Below are 13,963 nucleotides of genomic sequence, written 5' to 3' on the forward strand. Positions count from 1 at the left end.
CTGGAACTTTACCCTGCCCTGCCATTGTTTTGAGTATGTAATTACCGCCCCCTGGTGGTGGCACTAGGGAGCTGTAGTAGGTCAGTTAATGGGTGAGAGACAGACACCACCTCTATCCCCAATGTCTCATTATTGCTGTATTGGTGTTCTAAAAGCACAAATAAGAAACAATTTGTTGGCTTTGGGCCTACTTTCTCAAGGCTGCAATCTCAGAGGTAATAACCTAGATATTTGAAAGATTGTCATTCCTTTGCACATTCTAATCAGTAAATGCAATTATGAAATACTTTTGGCAAACGTTAGCCTAACTTGGTCAAGAGCTTACGGCTTAAGGACAGTCTAATTGTCTTATGTCTAATGTCTGATAATGATTTACGTACTCCAGCTGGTATAACAATAACAAAAAAATATATGATTTCATAATTTCATCTCCCTATTTGTATGAACTTCTGAATGATAATCGTTTTTACAGCGATATGATTGGAACAGTAGCTACTGTGGAAGCAAATAAGTGCCAGAATGTTTTGAATTTTAAAAGGCATTGAACACGTTATATGGTAATTTAAACAACACCAAATTCTTTGCATTGTAATATTTTCTTTCGAAAACCATGCATCTGAATTCATTGGTTTCAATGTAAGTAAAATATGGAACCAAAAATTCAAGCTTTATAAATAAAAAAAAGCTATATTTAGGTTGCTCAAATTCGATCACTGACATTCGGATCCAAAATATTCGGTATAAAAAAATTTGAACAGTGAAATTCAGATCCAAAGATTCAAGTAAAAAACATTCAGATAACAATATCTGGGATACCGAGGATAGGATAAGCAATCGAGGAGGAATGCAATTGAACCAACTGTCCAACTGCAGAAAAAAACATGGTGGCTCAACCCGGGCATACCGGTTGGTAGAAATACTAAGTGCTATTGTTATATGATATATAGCCTACACTGTTCACAGTTTCCATCATGGCACAGGTACAAGTAACAATAATGTTTTATATTATAGCCGTTGGCCTAAGCTATCACCCAGAGCAGGTCCCGTACAGTTACCCACCTCGTAGCCCCATATATGCACATTGTAAACGACACGAGTGGTGGTAAATAGTCCCTTAACCTAGTGCATATAAAAAATGAAAAATGCACCAATTTGCTTCAAACTAGCTGTGCACCTTGGGGGGGGGGGGGGGCGGGGGCAACGCGCACACCAAGTGTGTGTGTGTGTGTGTGTGTGTATGTGTGTGTGTGTGTGTGTGTGTGTGTGTGTGTGTGTGTGTGTGTGTGTGTGTGTGTGTGTGTGTGTGTGTGTGTGTGTGTGTGTGTGTGTGTGTGTGTGTGTGTGTGTGTGTGTGTGTGTGTGTGTGTGTGTGTGTGTGTGTGTGTTGCGGCAGTCATGCATTTAAAATGATGAGGTCTCTGTCTTAACCCCAATCTGTTACCCCAAACATAACCCCTGGACATGTGGCTTGGCGTCTCCTTGTCCAGTCAGGGACCGCCACGGGGGAGAGTCCTGGTGAGTCCTTCACCTGTCTGTCTCTCACCTGTCTGTCCTCACCTGTCTGTGTCTCACCTGTCCGTCTCTCTCCTGTCTGTCCTCACATGTCTGTTTCTGACCTGCCTGTCTCACCTGTCTGTGTTTCACCTGTCTGTCTCTCCCCTGTCTGTCTCTCACCCTGTCTGTCTCTAAACCTGTCTGTCTCTCACCGGTCTGTCTCACCTGTCTGTGTCTCACATATCTGTCTCTCACCTGCCTGTCTCTCACCTGTGTGTGTCTCACCTGTGTGTCTCTCACCGGTCTGTCTCACCTGTCTGTGTCTCACATATCTGTCTCTCACCTGCCTGTCTCTCACCTGTGTGTGTCTCACCTGTGTGTCTCTCACCTGTATGTCTCACCTGTCTGTGTCTCACATATCTGTCTCTCACCTGCCTGTCTCTCACCTGTGTGTGTCTCACCTGTGTGTCTCTCACCGGTCTGTCTCACCTGTCTGTGTCTCACATATCTGTCTCTCACCTGCCTGTCTCTCACCTGTGTGTGTCTCACCTGTGTGTCTCTCACCGGTCTGTCTCACCTGTCTGTGTCTCACATATCTGTCTCTCACCTGTCTGTGTCTCACATATCTGCCTCTCACCTGTCTGTCCTCACCTGTCTGTGTCTCACCTGTCCGTCTCTCTCCTGTCTGTCCTCACATGTCTGTTTCTGACCTGTCTGTCTCACCTGTCTGTGTTTCACCTGTCTGTCTCTCCCCTGTCTGTCCTCACCTGTCTGCCTCTCACCCTGTCTGTCTCTCACCTGTCTGTCCTCACCTGTCTGTCTCTCACCCTGTCTGTCTCTCACCTGTATGTCTCTCACCTGTCTGTCCTCACCTGTCTGTCTCTCACCCTGTCTGTCCTCACCTGTCTGTCCTCACCTGTCTGTCTCTCACATATTTGCCTCTCACCTGTCTGTGTCTCACCTGTATGTCTCTCACCTGTCTGTCCTCACCTGTCTGTGTCTCACCTGTCTGTCCTCACCTGTATGTCTCTCACCTGTCTGTCCTCACCTGTCTGTGTCTCACCTGTCTGTCCTCACCTGTCTGTGTCTCACCTGTGTGTCTCTCACCTGTCTGTGTCCCACATGTCTGTGTCCCACCTGTCTCTCAGGTCATCGCTTCGTTAAACTCTACGCAGCATTTAAACTCAAGCACATGACCTGAAGTACAACCACACCGACCTCACCTGGCAGAACCCGGAGTAGACCTGCAGGTACGTGTGTGTGTGTGTGTGTGTGTGTGTGTGTGTGTGTGTGTGTGTGTGTGTGTGTGTGTGTGTGTGTGTGTGTGTGTGTGTGTGTGTGTGTGTGTGTGTGTGTGTGTGTGTGTGTGTGTGTGTGTTATTTCTCAATGTTATTCCAAAGAAACTGGGTGTGTGACTTCCACAGAACTGATACAAACACTCACACCTGTGTGTGTTGTACATTCCTGCTTTTTTTTACTTCTTGCACCACAATTCTTTCTCAATGTTATTCCAATGAAACTGGGTGTGTGACTTCCACAGAACTGATACAAATATTCTCATCTGTGTGGAAATGTTTTCCATCTGCAGGATGAACATAATACACTCATACCCCTTAATTTCCTATGGCGGTCAATTCTGACCGAAAACATCACTGTTGGACTCAGTACTACTTGGACTACCACCACAGGTACAGTCAAGTACTTTTATCGTGTACTTTTTGAGTAATACCCTGTCAAACTCCCCTGCAGAGTACAATAACGCACGTTTTCTGCCATCTTTGATGAGAGATACAATCATTTGCCATAAGTTCTCAGTGGAAGTGGTACTGCTGGATAGAGTGCTACTAGGACTACCACCACAAGTACAATCAAGTACTTTTATCGTGTACTTTTTGAGTAATACCCTGTCAAACTCCCCTGCAGAGTACAATAATGCATGTTTTCTGCCATCTTTGATGGGAGATAAAATCATTTTTTGCCATAAATTCTCAGTGAAAGTGACTTGTGGTGGTAGTCCTAGTAGCACTCTATCCAGCAGTACCACTCACTGAGAACTTATGGCAAAAAATGATTTTATCTCTCATCAAAGATGGCAGAAAACATGCATTATTGTACTCTGCAGGGGAGTTTGACAGGGGATTACTCAAAAGTACACGATAAAAGTATTTGATTATACTTGTGGTGGTAGTTCAAATAGTACTGAGTCCAACAATACATCTTTCACTGAGAACTTATGGCAAAAAATGATTTTATCTCTCATCAAAGATGGCAGAAAACATGCATTATTGTACTCTGCATGGGAGTTTGACAGGGTATTACTCAAAAGGTACACTGTAAAAGTACTTGATTGTATTTGTGGTGGTAGTCTAAAAAGTACTGTGTCCAAAAGTACCAATTTTATCGTTGGTAGCAGAAAAAAACATGCATTCTCTTGCGTTAGTGCCACTTCTCGGCAATTACCGTAAAGGCGCTATAAATCGCGCACTCAAAGATGAAGAACTGCTCATTTGACCAAGCAAACGCGAGAGACGGCTGAGTTGACCGCAGTCGACCGTGTGTGTGTCCGCCGTCTGGACTGTGTGTGGTCGGTGTACCGGGGATAGTGATCAGTGTACCCGGGATAGTGATGGGGAACGCGGAGAGCATGGAGTCTCAGCTCGCGGTGATCCGGTCCAGAGCCGCTCCGGCCCGCCTCCCGATGCCCGAAACCCACCGAGCTGGAGGAGAGGTTCTCCATCGGGCTGGTAAATACACATATACATGATACATTATATCCACACTGCACACTATATATATATACCATTATTCACATTATACACACACATCCATAATACCTGGTTCATATATATATATATGTATACACAGTAGAGATATATGATGTGTATCTGGTTAATATATATATATGTATATATATATACACACAGTAGAGATATATGATCTGTATCTGGTAAATATATATATACACATATATATACACAAATATATATATATATATATATATATATATATATTTACAGTACAGATGATTCCTTTCTCCAGAACTCCATGAACCTCCCTCCTGATAAAGTGCGTCTGCTCCGGTCCTACGACAGCGACAAGAAGTGGGAGCTGATCTGTAACCAGGTGAGAGGAGAACCCTTTAGAACCACTCACACTACACAAACGTGTGTGTGTGTGTGTGTGTGTGTGTGTGTGTGTGTGTGTGTGTGTGTGTGTGTGTGTGTGTGTGTGTGTGTGTGTGTGTGTGTGTGTGTGTGTGTGTGTGTGTTTGGCGGCATCAATACTCTGATACACATATAAGTCCTGCATTTAAAATGATCAAGTCTCTCATAAGCATTGCCCCTAAGCCATCACCCAAACCACCAACCTTAACCCCGGGGATGTTCAGAATGTGCTATTTTACGCATCCATCCTTTTCACCCTGTCTGTCTCACCTGTATGTCTCTCACCTGTTTGTCCTCACCTGTCTGTCTCTCACCCTGTCTGTCTCTAAACCTGTCTGTCTCTCACCGGTGTGTCTCACCTGTCTGTGTCTCACATATCTGTCTCTCACCTGTCTGTCTCTCTCCTGTCTGTGTCTCACCTGTCCGTCTCTCTCCTGTCTGTCCTCACATGTCTGTTTCTGACCTGTCTGTCTCACCTGTCTGTGTTTCACCTGTCTGTCTCTCCCCTGTCCTTTTCACCCTGTCTGTCTCTCACCGGTCTATCTCACCTGTATGTCTCTCACCTGTCTGTCCTCACCTGTCTGTCTCTCACCCTGTCTGTCTCTCACCTGTCTGTCCTCACCTGTCTGTCTCTCACATATTTGCCTCTCACCTGTCTGTCCTCACCTGTCTGTGTCTCACCTGTATGTCTCTCACCTGTCTGTCCTCACCTGTCTGTCCTCACCTGTCTGTGTCTCACCTGTGTGTCTCTCACCTGTCTGTGTCCCACCTGTCTCAGGTCATCGCTTCGTTAAACTCTACGCAGCATTTAAACTCAAGCACATGACCTGAAGTACAACCACACCGACCTCACCTGGCAGAACCCGGAGTAGACCTGTGTGTGTGTGTGTGTGTGTGTGTGTGTGTGTGTGTGTGTGTGTGTGTGTGTGTGTGTGTGTGTGTGTGTGTGTGTGTGTGTGTGTGTGTGTGTGTGTGTGTGTGTGTGTGTGTGTGTGTGTGTGTGTGTGTGTGTGTGTGTGTGTGTGTGTGTGTGTATGTTATTTCTCAATGTTATTCCAATGAAACTGGGTGTGTGACTTCCACAGAACTGATACAAACACTCACACCTGTGTGTGTTGTACATTCCTGCTTTTTTTTACTTCTTGCACCACAATTCTTTCTCAATGTTATTCCAATGAAACTGGGTGTGTGACTTCCACAGAACTGATACAAATATTCTCATCTGTGTGGAAATGTTTTCCATCTGCAGGATGAACATAATACACTCATACCCCTTAATTTCCTATGGCGGTCAATTCTGACCGAAAACATCACGGGTGTCTCACTGTTGAATAAATCACTAAACAAATCAATGCAAGTGGTGATCATCAATTGTATATGTTCAGAGGCCTAGTGTGGAGGATAATATAAGGTGTTCAGGCAATTGGATGAAAAACACAATATTTATGATAAAAAAACAAAGTCACTCTGTCACTTTTGACCCAAAACGCAAAAGAAGGGATGGGGGGGGGGGGTGTTGGAATGGGGAAAGTAATATATTAATATAACAGATAATGTATTAACATATCTAATTACTTTTGATACCAAGTAATACGTTTATATTATTATGTTTATATAGCAATACGTTTATCGTTTTTAAAGGAATAATATTTAAATAGTAACTTATTATCGATTTGAACCTCAGGGCACACAACGGTATAGTTTTCTTCCTAAATGATTAGTTCAACTTTCGCCATTGCGTTAAGTAGCAGTTTTGCTTAACCAAAAAACAGCTCAAGAATAATTATGGATATCAGAAGTTGGGTTTATGATAAAAAACAAAACACCATAGAGACCCCAGCAGATTTGATCCAAAGCAGCCCCAGCTGATGATAATGAATGATTGCCATGGGTTGGTTGGCTGACTAATGCCAGAGTAGAGAAGAACATGTAAGTTATTTGCTAACGCTGTCTCAAATTACATATTACTTTTTGTAGTTGTAGTAGGTACCTACTTCAGCTGCACTTGCAAAGTATGTTGCGTGCATTTTTGCCATGCTGCATTTGACATGGTTTTGGGATACGCTAAATCTTTTTCTGGCTTATTTTTTAGCTGTATATATAATAATATAGTAAATATATTGAGACGCAGGCTCTGCCTCCCCTGCTGTTTACCTCACTGCACGTCACCGCTACTGACACTTTGACAAACTGATTAAAGGGACTGACGAAATGTGCTCTTAGTTCAGATTCTTTTTGTTTTTTTTGGGGAACTCACTAAAATATTTAATATATTCACAAAGAGAAATTGCCAGGAAGCGCAAAACGTGTTAACCAACTATTCATCTCTTGAGAAAATTAAACGGATATTCAAGACCACCCCTTTGCAAGCAACAACATGATGAAGAATGTGTATTCTGCTTTGCCTCACACTTGTTACTCGAATAAACAAAGCCTTTCTTTTCCACTAACCAATGGCAAGAAGCTTCAAAATCATGGGTGTGTTCTGATAAAAGTATAAATGTTTGAGCATCATCTGGGATCATCACCATTCCCACATTCCCCAGCTCTTCAAACAAGGTGAGGATAAATCATAATAGTTATAATACAAATTATTATCATTATGATTTGCATTATTGTATTATGTACAAACTAGCAAATAAATGTTTATTACCATTCCTTCCCACTCTGATTGGTATGGTGTGTCTCAGTAGACTGATCAAAACCAGCTTTTCAATTAACCCTCTATGGCATGACTTTTCATTTTGGGAGGAAAACAATGTTTCACCATGTGTTTTAGGAGCGTAGGGGTCCCTGATATTATATACATTATACAATTTGACCCCCCCACACCCCTAAACTAGGGGTTGGTTTATTGCCTCAGGGCAACAATGTGCTACGAGGGTATTGAAACACCAAGGATTTCTACAAATCAGAAGAAATTGAAAAAACAACTCTGTATGAATTCAAAAGGTTTTCTGTGTGTGTGTGTGTGTGTGTGTGTCTGTCTGTCTGTCTGTCTGTCTGTCTGTCTGTCTGTCTGTCTGTCTGTCTGTCTGTCTGTCTGTCTGTCTGTCTGTCTGTCTGTCTGTCTGTCTGTCTGTCTGTCTGTGTGTGTGTGTGTGTGTGTGTGTGTGTGTGTGTGTGTGTGTAACCCTATCTTGACCTTCACTGTCAGACGGAATAGCCCTAACAGCCTGGTCGTGGCCCTTCTGCCCATAACATGTGTTGGGGTCTATTTCCTGTAAGTATCAGTAGATGGTAAAGTAAAAACATCGACTAGGTTTATCATTTTACAGCTGAGCACATTTGCACACTTGATATTGCCTGGAAAAAAGTGTTCTAAGTGGCAGAGTGTTGTCCTGAGGCAACGAACAAAAAAACATAGTTTTAGCTAATTAATAAATGCGTTTTAAAAAATCAAATATACTTCTTTACGTATTCATGCACTAATATGTTAAAAAGTGAAATGTATGTAAGCGGTGGCCCTGAGTCCCCTGCAGCTTTGCTTCCAGAGAGGACTGCTCCACCCCCAGACAAAATGCCACACCCATAAAATTCCCTTATTGTATTGGACACCAGCATGTCAGGTGACATTGTGTATATTTAAAAAAAATAAAATATTTAGAGGGCCAGTTTGAGGTCGAAAAAGGTGGTTGAGGGTTAAGGTGAGGATAAATCATAATGGTAACCACACCTTGTGTTTGTATTATTGTATTATATACGAGCAAGAAAATGCCAAATTGTAAATATGCAATATAATGTTTCATGCATCCCATGTTTCACAACTTTTTCCAGACTGCAGTATAGTGTATACTATAACCCTATTGATAGCAAGCAAGCAGGCAGGCAGTCAAGCAAACCAAGAAGGTTCCCGGTTGGAAAAACCTGCCTGCCCCCTTGCTTGCCTGCTTAGTTGCTTAGTTAACGATAGTGGAATAGTATATACTATACTGGATAGTCGTGGCCTAGTGGGTAGAGCGTCTACCTGGTGACCAATTTTCTTTTAAACTTTTTTTTTAGCCTTTATTTATACAGGTTTAGATCTCATTGAGACACAAGGTCTCATTTTCAAGAGAGACCTGTCAGTGGTAACACTACCACACAAAGTTACAGACAGACAGGACACTAAACACAGAGGGAACACTAAAATACGTCGTAAAAAAAAAAGAAGTATTCATTAAAATCCATATACAGTCAGATGTAGCAGGTGCAAACACCAACAGATGATTTCTCCAGCTTTTTTTAAATAAGTTTAAAATCCATGATGGGTATCAAAGTGGTCAGCTTAAGTTCCTGCTGAGGCGTGTTCCAGGTCGAGGGGTCAGAGTATGATATGGCTTTTTTCCCAAGCACCGTGCGTACTGAGGGGATGGACAGAGTGATGTAATTTTGAGATCGTAGTCTATAGCTGTACTGTTTGTGTGATATGTAAGTGGATATGTAGAGGGGCAGCAGTCCAAGCATAGCGGTATAGATGAGTTTGTACCAGTGCAGTGATCTGCGCATTGATAATGATGTCCAGCTGACTAAAGAGTACAGCGTGCAATGGGTTATGAACCTCAGAGCCCCATGGTAGAGAGCGTGCAGTGGGTTATGAGCCTCAGAGCCCCATGGTAGAGAGCGTGCAGTGGTGTGTGAGGGGTTTACAGTTGGTAATGAACCTCAGAGCCCCATGGTAGAGAGCGTGCAGTGGGGTGTGAGGGGGTTTCAGTGGGTTATGAACCTCAGAGCCCCATGGTAGAGAGCGTGCAGTGGGGTGTGAGGGGGTTACAGTGGGTTATGACCCTCAGAGCCCCATGGTAGAGAGCGTGCAGTGGGGTGTGAGGGGGTTTCAGTGGGTTATGACCCTCAGAGCCCCATGGTAGAGAGCGTGCAGTGGGGTGTGAGGGGGTTTCAGTGGGTTATGACCCTCAGAGCCCCATGGTAGAGAGCGTGCAGTGGGGTGTGAGGGGGTTTCAGTGGGTTATGAACCTCAGAGCCCCATGGTAGACAGGGTGCAGTGGTGTGTGAGGGGTTTACAGTTGGTAATGAACCTCAGAGCCCCATGGTAAACAGCGTCCAGCAGATGAAGGGAGTGAGCTGAGGCGTTCATGTACATAACATCACCGTAGTCCAAGAGCGGCAAAAATGTAGCAGCTACAAGCCATTTCCTCGCTCTTGCGGAGAAGCAGGCCTTATTTCTAAAAAAGAATCCCAGTTTCAATTTCAATTTCCTTAAGAGATTGTCAATATGTGGTTTGAAGAAGAGATTTCCATCTATCGTGATGCCTAAGTATCTGTAGGTGTTAACAGCTTCAATGGGGTTATGCTATGCAGACATGATGTAGGGAAGAACAGTTGGTAACTTTTTCTTATTGGAAAACAACATGACTTTTGTCTTATCTGAATTTAACACCAACCTAAGGTGGAACAGATGTGACTGAAAAGTGTAAAAAGCAGACTGCATACGTGCAAATGCAAGGGCAACAGTGCTAGCACAACAGTACACAACAGTATCATCTGCATATAGATGTACAGAGACATCAATATTTTGACCCATATCATTTATATAAATAGTAAAAAGGGTCGGCCCCAAGACCAATCCTTGAGGAACGCCTCTGGGCACATTACGAAAGCTTGAGGAGAGACCGCTGAATTGTACACATTGCTTGCGATTTGAAAGATAGTTTGAAAACCAACTAACAGCTTGGTCAGACAGGCCTATATGGGATAACTTCTGGCATAGAATGCCATGGTCCACGTATCAAATGCCTTGGATCAGTCTATAAAAAGGGCAGCACAGTAGTTCTTTGCGTCCAAGCCTTCAACAATGTCATTCACTACTTTCAAAGCAGCCGTTACTGTACTGTGCTGCTTCCTAAAGCCTGACTGGTGAGGAGATAGGAGGTTGTTCAAGCTTAAATATTCTTTGATTTGATCATTCACCAGCCTTTCAAGTACTTTAGCTAAAATAGAGAGCTTGGAAATTGGTCTGTAATTAATAGGTCATGAGTTCAATCCCACCTGGGAACACCACCACTAGTGTGTCCTTGAGCAAGGCACTTAACCCTAAATTGCTCCTGGGGGACTGCCCCTGGAATGTCAATGTAAGTTGCTTTGGATAAAAGTGTCTGCTAAATGACTGTAATGTACTGTAGTCTGGAAAAAGAGAGAAGGGATGAACAGTCAGCTAATTTTAACCCCAAATATAATAATATATTTATATATTTTTTTATATATCAAACGTTATTTTGCATTTGAAACACATGCATACTTACAAAGTTTTTTTGTTTTTTTAACCCCCAATTTTTTTTAAATAAACTATAATTATGTATTGTGAGTATGTAAGTTACAATACATAATTATTGTTTGTATTAAAAAGCGTTGGGTATAAAAAAAAAAAAACGTTCTACCAGGGAGAGGCAGGGAGAGCCGCGCCTTTGCGCCCTCTATTGGCCAGCCGCCACTGAAAACAACGTTGATTTGGTTGTTCGTTTTATTGCAACGTTTTTATTGTTTAATTTGTTTGTATTTTACATTTTAAAATACCCCCTTTTTAAATGTTATTTAAACATCTTTACTGCGTTCTTAAAATCCTAAAAGTGGTTCTTGACATTTACATTTCAGATCTGATTACGAACTCAAAGATGGCATTTGCACCAATGACAGTAATTGGTGGCGGCGGAGGTTCCCCTTTTTCATTGACTGGTGAGGAAAATGGATCGACCTTGGAGAAGCTGGGAGTGTGGGTCGAAGGCTGGCAGGTGAAGAGTGTGAAGATCTGGCTTACAGATGGGACCAACAAAGTTTTTGGTAATCCAGGTGGAAACTATCAAGAGTATACATTCAACCCTGGTGAGTGTTTCACCTCTCTGTCGCTGTGGGGGAATGGAGCAGGTACTCGTCTAGGGGCCATCAAATTCAAGACAAATCGCCCAGGAGAGTTCTTTGCCAAAATGACCAGCTGGGGATTGAAACAAGAATACCCTATGGATGTTGGCTCTGGAATCTGCTTCGGGGTTGTTGGAAGATGTGGCTCTGATATGGATAGCATGGGATTCAGGTTCCTCAATGCTGTCAAGTCCACCGTTTTGACAAACGTCAACTACCCAACAATGCACCAAGTTGTACCCCAGGTGACTGTAGAGGAAATCAAATCCATCACCTACGACAACGACACCTCAGTCCCTCAAGAACACACGATTGAATCCTCCAAGAAGATTACAAAGAAGTCCTCATGGACTGTGACCAACAGTATAGAGGCAACCTTAAGTATGGAAGTGAGTGCAGGAATCCCAGAGGTAATGGAGGTTTCAACTGGATTCAGCTTTACCATGGGAACAGAGAGCTCATACAATCAGGAAAACACTGAAGAGAGAATGGAGACCATGACCTTTCCCATCCATGTTCCTGCAGGAAAGAAGGTGGAAGCTGAGTTTACCATCGGTCGAGCCACCACTGACCTGCCTTACACTGGCACAGTGAAAATAACCTGCCAGAATGATAGTGTGCTTCAGTATGAAACCAGTGGCGTTTACAAAGGGCTTTCCTACACCTCAATAAAAGCAAATGTTAAAGAAATATAGATAAAATAACAGAACAAAATTTGACTCACCTCTTGTAGTCCTTACATCTCTCCTACTTTAAACTGCATGGCTACTCATTGTATACTCAGAACAGCACTTTTTGTAAAAGAGTATTCTACTTGCAGGTGAACTTATTCTTTAAAATAAACAAATAAAATCATTACAAATGGAGCTGTGCTTTTTTGTCCTTTTTGAGAAGTATGAACCTTTATTTTCACATTAGAAGATTTATTTTTCTTATATTTTGTCTGGAACTTTACCCTGCCCTGCCATTGTTTTGAGTATGTAATTACCGCCCCCTGGTGGTGGCACTAGGGAGCTGTAGTAGGTCAGTTAATGGGTGAGAGACAGACACCACCTCTATCCCCAATGTCTCATTATTGCTGTAATGGTGTTCTAAAAGCACAAATAAGAAACAATTTGTTGGCTTTGGGCCTACTTTCTCAAGGCTGTAATCTCAGAGGTAATAACCTAGATATTTGAAAGATTGTCATTCCTTTGCACATTCTGATCAGTAAATGCAATTATGAAATACTTTTGGCAAACGTTAGCCTAACTTGGTTAAGAGCTTACGGCTTAAGGACAGTCTAATTGTCTTATGTCTAATGTCTGATAATGATTTACGTACTCCAGCTGGTATAACAATAACAAAAAAATATATGATTTCATAATTTCATCTCCCTATTTGTATGAACTTCTGAATGATAATCGTTTTTACAGCGATATGATTGGAACAGTAGCTACTGTGGAAGCAAATAAGTGCCAGAATGTTTTGAATTTTAAAAGGCATTGAACACGTTATATGGTAATTTAAACAACACCAAAACTTTGCATTGTAATATTTTCTTTCGAAAACCATGCATCTGAATTCATTGGTTGTGAAATGACCACTTTGAAATTACAAAATGTTTTTTTTCAATGTAAGTAAAATGTGGATCCAAAAACTCAAGCTTTATAAATTAAAAAAAGCTATATTTAGGTTGCTCAAATTCGATCACTGACATTCGGATCCAAAATATTCGGTATAAAAAAATTTGAACAGTGAAATTCAGATCCAAAGATTCAAGTAAAAAACATTCAGATAACAATATCTGGGATACCGAGGATAGGATAAGCAATCGAGGAGGAATGCAATTGAACCAACTGTCCAACTGCAGAAAAAAACATGGTGGCGCAACCCGGGCATACCGGTTGGTAGAAATACTAAGTGCTATTGTTATATGATATATAGCCTACACTGTTCACAGTTTCCATCATGGCACAGGTACAAGTAACAATAATGTTTTATATTATAGCCGTTGGCCTAAGCTATCACCCAGAGCAGGTCCCGTACAGTTACCCACCTCGTAGCCCCAGATATGCACATTGTAAACGACACGAGTGGTGGTAAATAGTCCCTTAACCTAGTGCATATAAAAAATGAAAAATGCACCAATTTGCTTCAAACTAGCTGTGCACCTTGGGGGGGGGGGGGGGCGGGGGCAACGCGCACACCAAGTGTGTGTGTGTGTGTGTGTATGTGTATGTGTATGTGTGTGTGTGTGTGTGTGTGTGTGTGTGTGTGTGTGTGTGTGTGTGTGTGTGTGTGTGTGTGTGTGTGTGTGTGTGTGTGTGTGTGTGTGTGTGTGTGTGCACACTAGGGCTGCAACAAACAACTAATTTGATAATCGATTAATCTATCGATTAATGAAACGATTAATCGATTATTCGGATCGTTAAGGTTTTAACTGTACTACTACTTATATCAATACTGCTTA

The 13,963-nt window shown here is 42.3% G+C and overlaps 1 protein-coding gene and 1 long non-coding RNA gene across 2 annotated transcripts; both read left to right on the top strand.

The window, feature by feature from the left end:
* Positions 1-3,737: 3,737 nt before the first annotated feature.
* Positions 3,738-5,528, top strand: LOC307027676. Its single transcript, XR_013804716.1, has 3 exons — positions 3,738-4,239; positions 4,535-4,618; positions 5,438-5,528. It is a non-coding gene; the product is annotated as an uncharacterized lncRNA (long non-coding RNA).
* Positions 5,529-7,136: 1,608 nt separating this feature from the next.
* On the top strand, positions 7,137-12,377 carry LOC307027675 (aerolysin-like protein). The gene is made up of 2 exons (XM_079695959.1): positions 7,137-7,218; positions 11,248-12,377. The coding sequence occupies exon 2, from the start codon at positions 11,268-11,270 to the stop codon at positions 12,204-12,206; it is 939 nt and encodes a 312-aa protein (XP_079552085.1). The 5' UTR covers positions 7,137-7,218; positions 11,248-11,267; the 3' UTR covers positions 12,207-12,377.
* The last annotated feature ends 1,586 nt before the right edge of the window (positions 12,378-13,963 follow it).

The sequence above is a fragment of the Notothenia rossii genome (genome assembly GCF_949606895.1).
Source record: "Notothenia rossii genome assembly, contig: scaffold_137, whole genome shotgun sequence".
In the NCBI taxonomy this organism is placed as follows: Eukaryota; Metazoa; Chordata; class Actinopteri; order Perciformes; family Nototheniidae; genus Notothenia; species Notothenia rossii.

Coding starts and splice junctions, on each gene's coding strand:
- LOC307027675 (XM_079695959.1), top strand. CDS start 11,268: ATGGCATTTGCACCAATGACAGTAATTGGTGGCGGCGGAGGTTCCCCT.